This window comes from Ips typographus, linkage group LG3 (assembly GCF_016097725.1).
Source record: "Ips typographus isolate SLU linkage group LG3, UJ_Ityp_2.0, whole genome shotgun sequence".
NCBI classification, from domain to species: domain Eukaryota; kingdom Metazoa; phylum Arthropoda; class Insecta; order Coleoptera; family Curculionidae; genus Ips; species Ips typographus.
This window is the reverse complement of record NC_138424.1, coordinates 14,471,568-14,489,233: the sequence shown is the minus strand read 5'-3', so window position 1 is coordinate 14,489,233 and position 17,666 is coordinate 14,471,568. Positions and strand designations below refer to the sequence as shown.

Genomic DNA, 17,666 nt, shown 5'->3' with positions numbered 1-17,666 from the left:
TACCGGAAAGGACAAATTCATAATGGTTGGAAGATTGGTCAAATCGCGATGGTGACAGATAAAGAGGCTACAAAAAGACTGAAGAGCAGCGTTTCTAAGGAGGACATAATAAAAGGACAGCGCTCAGACTCTGATTTGAAAGTAATCAGAAGATGGTTGGAGAAGGATTTGAAACCGGATTGGCAACAGATTTCCAGATATGGACCAACAGTAAGGGGTTACTGGTTGCAGTGGAATTCGCTTCGACTGCGAGATGACTTAATTACTCGCAAATGGGAAAGTCCAGACGGAAAACGCTTTGTTTACCAAACAATAGTGCCCAATTCCTGCAAAGAGAATGTGCTGCGAGAACTACATGACAGTCGCGGAGGAGGACACTTTGGAGTAAACCAGACTTTGGCTAGAATAAGAGATCGATTTTACTGGATTAACTTCAGAAAGGACGTTGAGGAATGGTGTAAACGGTGTGACCAGTGTTCGTTACAGAAGGAATCCATCACAATTCGGGAACTTGAGAGAGAGAAGATGAAACCAAACAACGACCGTATGAAGATGACACTGGACCACAGACCAACTGGTGGCAATTATAAGAAAGGTGATGCTGTGTGGATGTTTCAACCCAGGAGGAGCAAAGGATTAAGTCAAAGATGGCAACGACACTGGGAGGGACCTTACCATGTGGTAAAAAGGTTAAATGACGTCGCGTACAGAGTCCAACGCAGCCCCAAAGGCAAGATGAAAATTGTCCATCTGGACAGACTCAAGAAATACCAGGGATTAGATGAAGCGGATCGGGACGATCAGCTTTAAGAGGGGGGCAGTGTTACGGTTTGGGCCTACTATGCTCGATACTCGATGAAACCGATGCGCCGTAATATCTGGCCGGGCGCGTATTAAAGTAGGCCACAGTTAGGAAGCGCCGCACCTGGAAGATTCGAAGCAAATCGCGAAGCGTTTCGCGGTCATTCTAGAACGTGGTTTGTGAATATAAAAGAAGCGGCGTCGACGACAGTGGAGAGTAGTGTAGAGTGTAGTAGTGAATTTGGGAACGCGGTTAAGCTTAAATAGTGGAATAATTGTGGAATTGTAGTAGTGTTTTTTTTTAGTAGTTGAGTTAATTATTGTAATAAGTGTAAATAAATTTATTAATTGTTGAGTTAAACTGACTTTGTGTGAACCCACGGGAAAATCGTAACAATACAATAATATTTGTTGTGCAACATCTGGTGACATCTGTACTCAACTCTATGAGTTAGAATGTACAGATGGCGTTCCCCAATCTAGGAACAGCCCCTAATGAGAGTAAATGTAGCTGTAATACGGCGAAACCGGTCAAAGGATTGGGATTGATAAACAAAAAACAAAACCTCACCATTTTTATAATACAATAACTTTTAATTAAATTCAAACTTTGCAAAGGCCATTTGCCAAAATGGACATTTAAGTGGGTTTTATCGGTGTAAATCCTCAAATGGACATTTAACTTACATCTATGCCTAAAACGTTATCAACAATCCTTAAATTTAAATGATATTTTACCGGTTCATTTAAAGAACTTGGTTGTGTAAAACATTTACCACAATCATCACATTTAAATGGTTTTTCGCCGGTGTAAATTCTCATATGTAGAGAGGGTGAGTCAACGACAAAGTAAAGTTCATTATCTCATTGTTTCGAGGAATACAAAATTAAGTTAAATACTCAAGTTTTAGAGAATACTGAGATGCACAGTTTAAAATTACTGTTGGATATACAGGGTGGTTCATAAAGCCGTGGCAGATAAAATAGATTTTCGACTACTGACTTTGAAAGTACCTCATGTACGCTTCCATTTCAAAGCAGAAAGTGGTTATTCGCCGCACGTGCACAGAAAGTGAATCATTTACTGTCCTAGAGCGTTTTCGCTTTCTACTAACAATCTACTCACCAACTTTTTCGGCGTTTCCATAACAACGCTTGACATACCTGTTTGAAATAAAGCCATTCCGTCAAAGTGATTTATCGGTGACAATGGGTTCGTGCTACGAAAATGATGTAGATTGTCCTTCTACTCCACCCCACAGCAGTCGTCAAAAAAATATCTTCTATATTTCGAGCCGAAAGTACTTTTGTCGCTTTTACATGATTGCAGCGTTCGGCTTCGCCTCACGCTGCAATTTTCATGTGCAAGCGGCAAATATTCACTTTCCGCTCTTAATATAGAATATACTATTTTTAAATGGAACCCGCTATTTTTTAACACATTTTTAGATTCACTATAAAATTTTAAAAGTTTTTTGAATAACATCTTAAACCTAAACCTAATAGTTTTTCTAATATAATGTCTAATCTAATCATATAATAAGTGAAATCAAAACTCAGAGTCGATCTCCACAAATATTTATTAAAAAGGTTGTTAATTGCCTAACATGTTTCGGGCGTATTCAGACACCCATCTTCAGAGGCTTAACTAGATCACTAGTCTGCTGACTGTCATTCTAAAAGGGGGGACAGCTGAACCCAAATGTACCAAGGTGGTTTTTTATTCTGCACGGGGGAAAAAACCTTGATCAAAAACCCAGTTCTGGTACAGAGGTGACAGGTTGCTCCGTTTTTTATTCTCAAAGGGGAAAAAAAACTTAATCAAAACCCAGTGTTGATGTCAAAAAGTGAAGTTACTAGCTCAGTTTTTATTCTTTAAGGGGGAAAAAACTTAATCAAAACCCGAAGAAGTTGAATGATGTAAAAACTGCATGTCTATCTGAGGAGACCAAATGGACACGAAAGGGACGTCACACAACAAAAAAAAACCGCGGTGGACACTCACAAGTTCAACATTAAACAAATTAAAATGAGGGCGACTTTCCCTTTGTCACTGTGGAGGTGTGACCGTGCAGGGCAACATGGCTTGGGTGCAGCAGGACATGGAGTGGCCAAAATTTGGCCAAAGTTTGGCCAAAGTGGCCAAAATAAAAAGAGCCTTAAAGAATAAAAACTGAGCTAGTAACTTCACTTTTTGACATCAACACTGGGTTTTGATTAAGTTTTTTTCCCCTTTGAGAATAAAAAACGGAGCAACCTGTCACCTCTGTACCAGAACTGGGTTTTTGATCAAGGTTTTTTCCCCCGTGCAGAATAAAAAACCACCTTGGTACATTTGGGTTCAGCTGTCCCCCCTTTTAGAATGACAGTCAGCAGACTAGTGATCTAGTTAAGCCTCTGAAGATGGGTGTCTGAATACGCCCGAAACATGTTAGGCAATTAACAACCTTTTTAATAAATATTTGTGGAGATCGACTCTGAGTTTTGATTTCACTTATACTCACTACTCCACTGTGTGAATATGGACTACTACTTTTCGATATAATCATATAATATTTAAAATTTTTCAGAAAAATATATGAAGGAATGTTGTCTGTATCGCCATTGTTTCTAAAGGTAGAATACTCATATTTGGTGCGAACGTTCTACAAGGACGACAAGATTTATCCAAATTAAATTGCGTTAAATGCTAAAGGGCGTTAAATTTTTAAAATATACTTTGACTAATTCAACTTTTTCAACTATTTTTTCTGATAGCTTTTATGATACACTTCAAATTTGATTAAGTATGTCATATACCTAATTTTAATAGTCTGTGATTTATTTACACTTTTTAAATTTTTACCTTTATTTTGTTACCCTAACTAAGTGTATAACTAAATAGCTCACGACAAACCAAATAAGCAGGTGTTGTCAAACCTTGATATGTAAAATAAGTAAGTTAGTTAAAAAATTATTATGACTTATTTTTGTTAGTTTTTCCAAAAGCGTATATCAGAATTACTTCTAGTAAATCCATTTATTTTTTTAGAAAAAAACCATAAATGTATAATTTTTTACGTCAGTTACAACAATTTAAAATGTATATTTTTCCTCAACTGATATGTCAAAGACAATGTTCAGTTTTTAGTTTAGTTAAGATCACAAAAAACAAACGTAAAAGTTTTGTACCAAATATGAGTATTCTACCTTTAAAAACAATGGCGATATATCCATCATAGTAAAAACTAATATTGTTATGAAATATAAATATTTAAATATTAGTAAAAAAACTATTTGGTTTAGATATATGACATTATTAACAAAAAATCTTTAGAATTTTACGGAGAATCTTAAAATGTGTTGAAAATTAGATGGTTCCTTTTAAAAACCTAATATTTTATTTGCCACACTTTTATGAATCTTCCTGTTTATCCAAATGTAATTTTAAACTTTGCATCTCAATATTCTCTAAAACTTTGGTCTTTAACATTTTTTTGTATTTCTCGAAAGAAATGAGATAATGTCATTGTTCTTTACTCTATCGTTGACTCACCCTGTACATTTAACTCACATCTACGCTTTAAACGACTTTTCACCGGTGTGAATCCTCGTATGTTGATTTAACGAAGATTGTTGCGTAAAATATTTACCACAATCATCACATTTAAATGGTTTTTCACCGGTGTGAACTCTCATATGTACATTTAAAGAACTTGGATGTGTAAAACATTTACCACAATCATCACATTTAAATGGTTTTTCACCGGTGTGAATCCTCATATGTACATTTAAATAATATTTACGCTTGAAACGTTTTCCACAATCTTTACATTTAAATGGTTTTTCACCGGTGTGAATCCTCATATGTGCATTTAAATTAGATTGTTGTGTAAAACATTTACCACAATCATTACATGTAAATGGATTTTTACCGGTGTGAATCCTCATATGTGCATTTAAATTAGATTGTTGTGTAAAACATTTACCACAATCATTACATGTAAATGGTTTTTTACCGGTGTGAATCCTCATATGTGCATTTAAATTAGATTGTTGTGTAAAACATTTACCACAATCATTACATGTAAATGGTTTTTTACCGGTGTGAATCCTCATATGTACATTTAAATTAGATTGTTGTGTAAAACATTTACCACAATCATTACATGTAAATGGTTTTTTACCGGTGTGAATCCTCATATGTGAATTTAAATTAGTTGGATGTGTAAAACATTTACCACAATCATCACATGTAAATGATTTTTTACCGGTGTGAATCCTCATATGTGCATTTAAATTAGATTGTTGTGTAAAACATTTACCACAATCATTACATGTAAATGGTTTTTTACCGGTGTGAATCCTCATATGTGAATTTAAATTAGTTGGATGTGTAAAACATTTACCACAATCATCACATTTAAATGGTTTTTCACCGGTGTGAATCCTCATATGTGCATTTAAATTAGATGGACGTGTAAAACATTTACCACAATCATTACATTTAAATGGTCTTTCACCGGTGTGAATCCTCATATGTACTTTTAAATAACTTGGATGTGTAAAACATTTACCACAATCATCACATTTAAATGGTTTTTCACCGGTGTGAATCTTCATATGTATATCTAAGTGATCTTTTCGCGTAAAACTTTTCCCACAAACCTTACACTTAAATGGTCTTTCACCGGTGTGAATCCTCATATGTACATTTAAAGAAGATTGTTTTGTAAAATATTTACCACAATCATCACATTTAATTGGTCTTTCACGGTTATCCGAATAACAACTTTTTGCAAATCGTTTTTGGTATCTGTCACATTTACAGGCATCTATGTGCCTTATAAAAGATTTTTTACGCGAAAAAAACTTTCCACACTTATAGCAGCCATATTTTTGGTTTTCTAAATTAGTTGCCAAATGGCCGTTGAAGTCAGATTTTGATTTAAAACTTTTGTTACAGTACTTGCAATAATATGTTTTTCCATATGTCTTAAGAGCATTGTCCGAATCATGATTCTTAGAATGTTTTTCACTTTTGCAATCTTTCAAACTTAAGTTTGTTTCTGTAACTTTACCATCTTGTTCATGTGATGAGACTTCGGAAACAAACTTACTGTAATTGGAATAATTACTTTGTTCTCTTTCTACATTTGAATCAGTCTGTAGAACATTGGTCTCATATTGGGGGCCTGATGACTGATTTGATATAACGAGTTTTCTATGACAGCTTTTCTGGTGATGTTTATATTCGTCTAAGTTGTAAAACTCCAAAAAACATTCTTCACATTCAAATTCAGGATTTGGCTCATCGTCCATGTTGTGTTCAATGACGTGAAGCTCAATTGCCAATTTAGTGTCAAGTTGCCAGTGACACCGTTCGCACACATATTTGCATGTTTCTTGATGTTTGTGGTATTTTACCTCACGAAGATCATTAAAAAACTCTAGACAGGTCAAACATTTATAATGGGATCTCCTGACTTCATGATCAACCACTTCCATAGTCAGCAAATTTTTCCTAAAAAAATATCTGTATTATCATAGTGGATTCACAAAGAGGGAAAAAAAGGTTAAATTTACTCATAACTGCATAACAAAACATTGTGCCTGCCAAAATTTACGAATATTGAAATAAAAATAGGAAATGCAAAATAAAACAATTACTTCTTGTGTACTCTAATACTGTTTATTACATCTTAGATTATTACTACTGCGCCTTTATGCAAGTCGAGTAATCATTAATTTACTATTATTACTAAACTGCAAAAAGAAAACAAAAAGAACCGCATCATCACAAAATTCTTCACCTTTATCTAGTAACGATGATTCTTTGGCTACTTTGATTCATTGAAATTCTATATTTTCTTACAGGTAATGCTAAAGCTAAATATTCAATGTGGGTAGGTATGCAATGTGTAAAGATTAAAATTAGCTTTATTTTTAGAAATTATCTTGAACGTATATTACAAAAAATATGCATTCATTAATGTTATACACTTAATAGTAAATGGATTAATAGTAAATTTATTTGTAATGTTAAAGCTTCAGCTAAAGTTAAAATTGCTGTCCTAAACTGACTTTTGGAAGTAAATCTGATTAGAAAAATACAACAGCTTACGGTTAGACTTGTTTTGGATATTTTGTTATTTATTATTTATTAGAACATGACCGGATTCTAAGGTTGCTCAGGCATCAAGAGAACTTTGTCCACATAAGAGTCATTTGATTTGAACATATTCTGGTTGCATGTCGTGACGCTAGTCAGTCCTTTGTCATGTTCTTTTTTCATTAATTTTATAAAAATAAGAACATTCTTGTCGTCGGGTGTGTTTAGCCAACCAAATCAACAATTGCAGGTCCCTATTATAGTACAATATTACCACTCACGACATTTCGAGCAGTATACAAGCCGCAACAAGAAATATATGGCACAAACAAAAAGATAAGCTCGGTAAGATCGACCCGCATACAAGAAAATTAAATCAATCAGCATCGGGACAACCCAAAATATTGTTACTAAGGCCTCATAACCAGATTAAGATTTCCTGAAATTTAGGGAAAAACGAGGGGTCACTATATAGAATTTTTCTAAATTTAAGGAAAAAGTGCACAACTTGGCAATACCGCATCACAGGGGTGTCCCAAACTTACCCCCCTAATACGAAGTCTCAACCCTCTAGGCCACAAAATAAGAGAGTTACCCATTTAACCCCATGTAAAATGCAAATCTACAAAACAACTATTTTTGGACATGTCCCGGTATCATTAAACTTGGATCGGCGCATCGGATGGAATGTTTGCGATACAATAAACGTTTACTGAACGTATAGCAAGAACATTCTGTGCATACAGGAAAGCTTGAAAATCGATCACCCACACATATACATATAAACCGACGGAGCCGACGGACAGTCACCGCACCTGACATACGCCTCAGCAGCCTCGGGATATGCAGCGAAGACCCACTTGAAACGCCTTCAAGCAGTGGAAAACATAGCGCTAAGATCAGCCATAGACGCCCCGTGGTATGTCAGACACGACACCATCACCAGAGATCTCCAATAAAAAACAGCGACAGAGAAGATCAAAGAACATGCACACAAGTTCTTTGGTAAGATGGCGGAATACCAGAACCCACTCATAAGGAACGCCATCGACTATGACCCAGAATTGGAAGCCCCCCATAAACGGGCAAGACATCAGTTGCTGGACGATAGATGACAGCACTGAACACCCGACTACAAATATTCTTGGATGATTAATTGATTAGCCCTCTAACTCTCTTGATCATCCAAAAATATGCCATGACCTCCACCAGGATGACCAGCTGTCGAAGAAAGAGGAATTAAAGATAAGAAGAGCGCAGAAGAGCCCCGTTGTCAGCCGGGGCACTCTCACCCAGGACAGGGGACGCCGTTGCAACACTGGTAATTCCCGAAAGGGAAACGCCAGTGTCTGTTAACAGAGTCCTGCTTCCGGACCTTTCGTTTTGGTGTACAGCGATGGGAGGGTAAAAAGCAGTAGTCTTGCTTGACCCGCTTATCTGAGGCCATTCTTCCAATTCATTTATAATGGCGGACACTCAGTTGTGAAATAAGAGTGGCGCGATAAAGCAAAGAACGAAGTGGTGAAAAGTGATAGAAGTGACTTTAGTGGTTTAAAAGTAGTGTTTTAAATAGTTGTGTAATTCTTAAATAAAGTCTGTTGAGTCCGAAGGACCCTGAGAAATTACAATACTAATCTGATCAAAGCTACAATTGAGGATACCATAAGTATGAAAGTCTTTCTTCTCTATTGGAAGACCAAGAGTTGCAAAAATGAAGTACCAAGATGGCTGACTACCATCAGCAACCGAGTCGAGGACTTCTGCAAACATTTACACAGTTCAGGAAATCAAGAAGAAAATCAGTACCAAAGAAGGAAAATAAAGAATGTGGGATCGGAGGAAGTTCTCCAAATAGATAATGGAGAACTGCTGACAGCACTACACAAAATGAAAAACAGAAAAAGCACAGGAGAGAATCAAATTACCAGCGAAATGATCAAAATGAGAAGCGAGATACTGCTGGATAATGTACGAGTCCTACTAAATAAATCTATAACCGAAGAAAGAATTCCGAACAAATGGCAAAATGCTATAAGAAAGGAGACAGGAAAAATATAGAAATAGAGAAGAAGTTAAGATTCAAACTTAAATCCCATATGAATTCCCTAGAAATCTTAAAAGAAAACTATTTGAATGCTGTGTATTGCCAGTGCTCACATACGGACTCGAGACAATGCCCATTACCCGCAAATCCGCTGACAAATTACAAACTACACGAAGAGCAATGTAGACGACAATGCTCAAAATATCCCTGAGAAACAGAGTTCGATATGATGAAATTCTTAGAAGAACTGGGGTAATGAATGTGATGAGACCCGTGGCAAGAATGAAATTGGAATGGGCCGGCCATACAGCAAGACTAGACCAACAAAAACGTAGGTCTCTTCCAAACAAAATTGAAGAAGAGAAGAGAGGTTATTAATCACTAAACCACTCAATTCTCCATGTTTAGTCTAACAAACTGTGGTTTAGGTCAATATGTCGGGCCGTTTTCCTTAGCGTACTGTGTCAAAAGAATTATCGATTCACCGTTATTGCAGTCTGTTGCATTCCAAGTAGCGATAAAATGGATTCGACTGCAGAAGTTTTACAAAAAAGCAATAAAGCGGTTGGAGAACTAATTCCCATACAGTCGTATGGACGGTATCAGAAGAAGTTCAAGCAATTCCGCGAGTGGTGGAAAACTTTTAACGTAAGCGAGTCGGTAAATGAGAATATTGTCCTGGCCTATCTGTTGGACATGCTAAGAATCGAGAATGACTTTTTTACACAATCAAAGTACTCACATATGCCTTATAAATATCTCAAAATGCCTTGTAATACCTCACAATGCTTTGTAATAATGGGAAAGTGCCTCATAATACCTCGAGTGCACTACAGCTGTCACACACTCTGCACTACAGCTTTTAAGAGAGCAAACACACATCCAAACAGTTAAAAAAAATATTTGAACTTACCTGAATGATGATAAACAAAAATCTGGTGCAAAAATAAATTCTGAAGATTTTCCTTCACAGTTTGTATTAATGCATCTATTGTTAACAGGTTTGTCAACTAAATTGATAATATCTTTCACAGGGCATTCTAAAATAAAACAAATATTAATAGACTAAATATAAATCATGAGAAAATATTGTACCTACCTAGTTTTTGTGATGATGGTTTCTCTTCTTCTTGGACTTTAGGGGTTTCAGATGCAGACAATTTTGGTTGAGAACCATCTTCTTCATCATCTAAGATAACAATGTTTGAATCTTGCTTTGCAAATCGTTTTTGGTATCTGTCACATTTACAGGCATCTATGTGCCTTATAAGAGATTTTTTACGCGAAAAAAACTTTCCACACTTATAGCAGCCATATTTTTGGTTTTCTAAATTAGTTGCCAAATGGACGTTGAAGTCAGATTTTGATTTAAAACTTTTGTTACAGTACTTGCAATAATATGTTTTTCCATATGTCTTAAGAGCATTGTCCGAATCATGATTCTTAGAATGTTTTTCACTTTTGCAATCTTTCAAACTTAAGTTTGTTTCTGTAATTTTACCATCTTGTTCATGTGATGAGACTTCGGAAACAAACTTACTGTAATTGGAATAATTACTTTGTTCTCTTTCTACATTTGAATCAGTCTGTAGAACATTGGTCTCATATTGGGAGCCTGATGACTGATTTGATATAATGATTTTTCTATGACAGCTTTTCTGGTGATGTTTATATTCGTCTAAGTTGTAAAACTCCAAAAAACATTCTTCACATTCAAATTCAGGATTTGGCTCATCGTCCATGTTGTGTTCAATGACGTGAAGCTCAATTGCCAATTTAGTGTCAAGTTGCCAGTGACACCGTTCGCACACATATTTGCATGTTTCTTGATGTTTGTGGTATTTTACCTCACGAAGATCATTAAAAAACTCTAGACAGGTCAAACATTTATAATGGGATCTCCTGACTTCATGATCAACCATTTCCATAGTCAGCAAATTTTTCCTAAAAAAATATCTGTATTATCATAGTGGATTCACAAAGAGGGAAAAAAAGGTTAAATTTACTCATAACTGCATAACAAAACATTGTGCCTGCCAAAATTTACGAATATTGAAATAAAAATAGGAAATGCAAAATAAAACAATTACTTCTTGTGTACTCTAATACTGTTTATTACATCTTAGATTATTACTACTGCGCCTTTATGCAAGTCGAGTAATCATTAATTTACTATTATTACTAAACTGCAAAAAAAAAACAAAAAGAACCGCATCATCACAAAATTCTTCACCTTTATCTAGTAACGATGATTCTTTGGCTACTTTGATTCATTGAAATTCTATATTTTCTTACAGGTAATGCTAAAGCTAAATATTCAATGTGGGTAGGTATGCAATGTGTAAAGATTAAAATTAGCTTTATTTTTAGAAATTATCTTGAACGTATATTACAAAAAGTATGCATTCATTAATGTTATACACTTAATAGTAAATGGATTAATAGTAAATTTATTTGTAATGTTAAAGCTTCAGCTAAAGTTAAAATTGCTGTCCTAAACTGACTTTTGGAAGTAAATCTGATTAGAAAAATACAACAGCTTACGGTTAGACTTGTTTTGGATATTTTGTTATTTATTATTTATTAGAACATGACCGGATTCTAAGGTATCTCAGGCATCAAGAGAACTTTGTCCACATAAGAGTAATTTGATTTGAACATATTCTGATTGCATGTCGTGACGCTAGTCAGTCCCTTGTCATGTTCTTTTTTTATTAATTATATAAAAATAAGAACATTCTTGTCGTCGCGTGTGTTTAGCCAACCAAATCAACAATTGCAGGTCCCTATTATAGTACAATATTACCACTCACGACATTTCGAGCAGTATACAAGCTGCAATAAGAAATATATGGCACAAACAAAAAGATAAGCTCGGTAAGATCGACCCGCATACAAGAAAATTAAATCAATCAGCATCGGGACAACCCAAAATATTGTTACAAAGGCCTCATAACCAGATTAAGATTTCCTGAAATTTAGGGAAAAACGAGGGGTCACTATACAGGGTAATTCAAATTCGACCCTCACCATTGGGATCTCAGAACCCATAAGAGATACGAGAAAGTTTAAATTGGGGCAAAGTTGCGTAATTTAGAGCTCAACCAAATGCTGTTTTAAAAATTTTGATTTTCCGAGTACTTCCGAAGATATCCGAAAAAAACTGAAAATTTGATTTTTTGTTTTTATTTATTTCTAACCTGATTTGAAGAGATATCCCAAAACTAAAAGCATCTTTTCATTGCCACTTTTTCCTAGCTATTTGATGATGGATACAAATTTGCCACACGACGTTTCGTTTTCTGTCAGTCATCATCAACTTTCTTTTTTCTTATGGGCGCCATATTGGATTTTTAGCCCACCAAATAGTACGTTTTATTCTGATTTTAGTGATGTATAATAACTTATGATTTGCTTCATAAATAACAAAATAATTCAATAAAAACTATTTTTACTTTAGTTATTGGCTTTGAGTTAATGGGCCGTTTTAAAAAAGTCATTATTTGACAGTACTTTTCAAACACGATAATTCGGACGATCATTTGAGCGTCAATCATAGTTAAAAATGTATCTAGAAAAGAAACCCCCGCAGAAAATGTTATTATTATACCAGGTGTCCAAGAGCACCCTGGACATAGGAGATTAACATGGGAAAACGGTTTTGATTTTTTTGCGCCTGTACGGTTGATTTGATTGAAAAATCGTAATAATGAAAGTTGTAGTACCTATCACGGACTAGTTTTCTGTATTTTTTTCAGATCTCTAACTTGAGCCTTTTCGTCGTAAAACACGAACAAAAATGCGAAAATTTAAACTTTTTACTTGCACTGTATACGCGGTTGTCGAGCAACCGTACCAGCAACAATGATCTGTTTACTCGTTGCCCGACAACCGCCTATACAGTGCAGGCCAAAAGTTTAAAATTTCTCATTTTTGTTCGTGTTTTACGACGAAAGGGCTCAAGTTAGAGATCTGAAAAAAATACCGAAAACTACTCCGTGATAGGTACTACAACTTTCATTATTACGATTTTTCAATGAAATCAACCGTACAGCCGCAAAAAAATCAAAACCGTTTTCCCATGTTAATCTCCTATGTCCACGGTGCTCTTGGACACCTGGTATAAGCATTGCTGAACTATTTAGGTTAATCAGAAAAAGAGATTTGTTAGCATTATCTCTAACTTAAAAGGCTTATTTATGTTTCCAAGAGAAAGATCATCATTTTAGGAACTTCATTTTTTATAATGTTAAGTGCAAGTTTATAGTTATTTATACAGTAAGTGACAAACCATTTTTTATTCATTCATATTTATTCGAGTGAGTAAACCGGTTTAAGTCACGTGTCTTATACAGTATTTTATTAAATTTCGACTTCTTATATTAAAAAAAAAACTAAAATTACAGTTCTATTAAATTTCCACCGCGCCCCGTAGATGTAACATTGATGTTTGTTTGTTACTTGTTTACATCTGTAAATGGCGAATGAAAACCATTTTTTATTCACGAAAAGAACAACTAGGTCCACAAGCGTAGCTAGCGGCCTAAGCTTTTCGAGTGAATAAACCGGTTTAAGTCACGTGTACACCTTTGTGACTAAGTATGTTTAGGCCAATTGCGTGTGACAAGTACTACCAAGTAATCTTCATAAAACGTCTCATTAACTCAAAGCTAACTAAGGTAAAATCTCTAAAAGCTCTAATGATCGTCCGAATTATCGTGTTTGACAAGTACTGTCAACTAATGACATTTTATAAAACGGCCCATTAACTCAAAGCCAATAACTAAAGTAAAAATAGTTTTTATTGAATTATTTTGTTATTTATGAAGCAAATCATAAGTTATTATACATCACTAAAATCAGAATAAAACGTACTATTTGGTGGGCTAAAAATCCAATATGGCGCCCATAAGAAAAAAGAAAGTTGATGATGGCTGCCAAAAAACGAAACGTCGTGTAGCAAATTTGAATCCATCATCGAATAGCTGAGAAAAAGTGGCAATGAAAAGGTGCTTTTAGTTTTGGAATATCTCTTCAAATAAGATTAGAAATAAATAAAAACAAAAAATCAAATTTTCAGTTTTTTTCGGATATCTTCGGAAGTACTCGGAAAATCGAAATTTTTAAAACTGCATTTGGTTGAGCTTTACATTGCGCAACTTTGCCCCAATTTAAACTTTCTCGTATCTCTTATAGTTTCCGAGATCCCAATGGTGAGGGTCGAATTTGAATTACCCTGTATAGAATTTTTCTAAATTTAAGGAAAAAGTGCACAACTTGGCAATACCGCATCCCAGGGGTGTCCCAAACTTACCCCCCTAATACGAAATCTCAACCCTCTAGGCCACAAAATAAGAGAGTTACCCATTTAACCCCATGTAAAATGCAAATCTACAAAACAACTATTTTTGGACATGTCCCGGTATCATTAAACTTGGATCGGCGCATCGCATGAAATGTTTGCGAAACAATAAACGTTTACTGAACGTATAGCAAGAACATTATGTGCATACAGGAAAGCTTGAAAATCGATCACCCCCCTGACATACGCCTCAGCAGCCTCGGGATATGCAGCGAAGACCCACTTGAAACGCCTTCAAGCAGTGGAAAACATAGCGCTAAGATCAGCCATAGACGCCCCGTGGTATGTCAGACACGACACCATCACCAGAGATCTCCAATAAAAAACAGCGACAGAGAAGATCAAAGAACATTCACACAAGTTCTTTGGTAAGATGGCGGAATACCAGAACCCACTCATAAGGAACGCCATCGACTATGACCCAGAATTGGAAGCCCCCCATAAACGGACAAGACATCAGTTGCTGGACGATAGATGACAGCACTGAACACCCGACTATGACCTCACCCGTATTTGACAACACCCGATCATGACTAACTTCATTTTTGGAGTAAGTTATTACTAATGTTTTCTGTTTTTATGTTTCAGGTAACCGCCATGACCAATCCAGCCAAGATGATCAACCTCCTAACCTCCGATCCAAACTCCCCACGAATATTCTTGGATGATTAATTGATTAGCCCTCTAACTCTCTTGATCATCCAAAAATATGCCATGACCTCCACCAGGATGACCAGCTGTCGAAGAAAGAGGAATTAAAGATAAGAAGAGCGCAGAAGAGCCCCGTTGTCAGCCGGGGCACTCTCACCCAGGACAGGGGACGCCGTTGCAACACTGGTAATTCCCGAAAGGGAAACGCCAGTGTCTGTTAACAGAGTCCTGCTTCCGGACCTTTCGTTTTGGTCTACAGCGATGGGAGGGTAAAAAGCAGTAGTCTTGCTTGACCCGCTTATCTGAGGCCATTCTTCCAATTCATTTATAATGGCGGACACTCAGTTGTGAAATAACAGTGGCGCGATAAAGCAAAGAACGAAGTGGTGAAAAGTGATAAAAGTGACTTTAGTGGTTTAAAAGTAGTGTTTTAAATAGTTGTGTAATTCTTAAATAAAGTCTGTTGAGTCCGAAGGACCCTGAGAAATTACAATACTAATCTGATCAAAGCTACAATTGAGGATACCATAAGTATGAAAGTCTTTCTTCTCTATTGGAAGACCAAGAGTTGCAAAAATGAAGTACCAAGATGGCTGACTACCATCAGCAACCGAGTCGAGGACTTCTGCAAACATTTATACAGTTCAGGAAATCAAGAAGAAAATCAGTACCAAAGAAGGAAAATAAAGAATGTGGGATCGGAGGAAGTTCTCCAAATAGATAATGGAGAACTGCTGACAGCACTACACAAAATGAAAAACAGAAAAAGCACAGGAGAGAATCAAATTACCAGCGAAATGATCAAAATGAGAAGCGAGATACTGCTGGATAATGTACGAGTCCTACTAAATAAATCTATAACCGAAGAAAGAATTCCGAACAAATGGCAAAATGCTATAAGAAAGGAGACAGGAAAAATATAGAAATAGAGAAGAAGTTAAGATTCAAACTTAAATCCCATATGAATTCCCTAGAAATCTTAAAAGAAAACTATTTGAATGCTGTGTATTGCCAGTGCTCACATACGGACTCGAGACAATGCCCATTACCCGCAAATCCGCTGACAAATTACAAACTACACGAAGAGCAATGTAGACGACAATGCTCAAAATATCCCTGGGAAACAGAGTTCGATATGATGAAATTCTTAGAAGAACTGGGGTAATGAATGTGATGAGACCCGTGGCAAGAATGAAATTGGAATGGGCCGGCCATACAGCAAGACTAGACCAACAAAAACGTAGGTCTCTTCCAAACAAAATTGAAGAAGAGAAGAGAGGTTATTAATCACTAAACCACTCAATTCTCCATGTTTAGTCTAACAAACTGTGGTTTAGGTCAATATGTCGGGCCGTTTTCCTTAGCGTACTTTGTCAAAAGAATTATCGATTCACCGTTATTGCAGTCTGTTGCAATCCAAGTAGCGATAAAATGGATTCGACTGCAGAAGTTTTACAAAAAAGCAATAAAGCGGTTGGAGAACTAATTCCCATACAGTCGTATGGACGGTATCAGAAGAAGTTCAAGCAATTCCGCGAGTGGTGGAAAACTTTTAACGTAAGCGATTCGGTAAATGAGAATATTGTCCTGGCCTATCTGTTGGACATGCTAAGAATCGAGAATGACTTTTTTACACAATCAAAGTACTCACATATGCCTTCTAAATATCTCAAAATGCCTTGTAATACCTCACAATGCTTTGTAATAATGGGAAAGTGCCTCATAATACCTTGAGTGCACTACAGCTGTCACACACTCTGCACTACAGCTTTTAAGAGAGCAAACACACATCCAAACAGTTAAAAAAAATATTTGAACTTACCTGAATGATGATAAACTAAAATCTGGTGCAAAAATAAATTCTGAAGAATTTCCTTCACAGTTTGTATTAATGCATCTATTGTTAACAGGTTTGTCAACTAAATTGATAATATCTTTCACAGGGCATTCTAAAATAAAACAAATATTAATAGACTAAATATAAATCATGAGAAAATATTGTACCTACCTAGTTTTTGTGATGATGGTTTCTCTTCTTCTTGGACTTTAGGGGTTTCAGATGCAGACAATTTTGGTTGAGAACCATCTTCTTCATCATCTAAGATAACAATGTTTGAATCTTGCTTTGGGAGGTTTTCACTTTCAGCAGTCTGGCTAGCTGATACAACTGGGGGTACTGTGGACAGGAACACTCTACAAGAAGTAAAAAGTGTACTTTTACTATAAACCTGCACTAAAATTAAGAATGAAAGCGGAGAAAATTAAATGCACTCTTACTTTCTCTCAATTATAGGAGTGACCGGCAAAGGTTCATCTATTTCCATGGCGTCATCAGGATTCTCCTGTTCACTCTCCATCTCCATTGTGGCTTAACTAGTCTTCTATAATAATGCAAACACTAAACACAATTAAAACAGGGTTTCTGTAAATGTTCTTAGATTTTTTAAGGTGTAACTCGCTTTTGTGTAATGTTTTTTTTTTGATAACGGCGTAATTTTGAACGCAGAGAAAACTGTTCAGGACAAAACACTCAAACTTTGGTAAACTGGAAGGACTCCCGATTGTCGGAAAAGACATAACAGTATCTGAAAACACGAGGTTCCTAGGGGTTTATCTGGATGAGAACCTTGACTGGTCTTTTCATTTGGATAAACTCTTGAAAACTTTGGGAACTATCTGCTACGGAATACGATTCACTGGTAAATATCTAAGTGAGC

At 35.9% G+C, this 17,666-nt stretch overlaps 1 protein-coding gene across 2 annotated transcripts; it reads right to left on the bottom strand.

Annotated features, from left to right (window-relative positions):
- Positions 1-1,374: 1,374 nt before the first annotated feature.
- Positions 1,375-17,444, bottom strand: LOC145726353 (uncharacterized). 2 transcript variants are annotated; one of them, XM_081975399.1, is made up of 6 exons: positions 17,227-17,444; positions 16,958-17,142; positions 16,772-16,898; positions 10,036-10,880; positions 9,850-9,976; positions 1,375-6,304 (listed from the first exon to the last, which is right to left on the bottom strand). In XM_081975399.1, exons 1-6 carry the CDS (start codon positions 17,310-17,312, stop codon positions 4,357-4,359), a joined length of 3,318 nt encoding a protein of 1,105 aa, XP_081831525.1. In that variant the 5' UTR covers positions 17,313-17,444; the 3' UTR covers positions 1,375-4,356. The 2 variants fall into 2 exon arrangements, with proteins under 2 accessions (XP_081831525.1, XP_081831526.1); XM_081975400.1 differs by lacking the exon at positions 1,375-6,304 and having other exon boundaries at positions 6,705-9,976.
- Between the last annotated feature and the right edge of the window lie 222 nt (positions 17,445-17,666).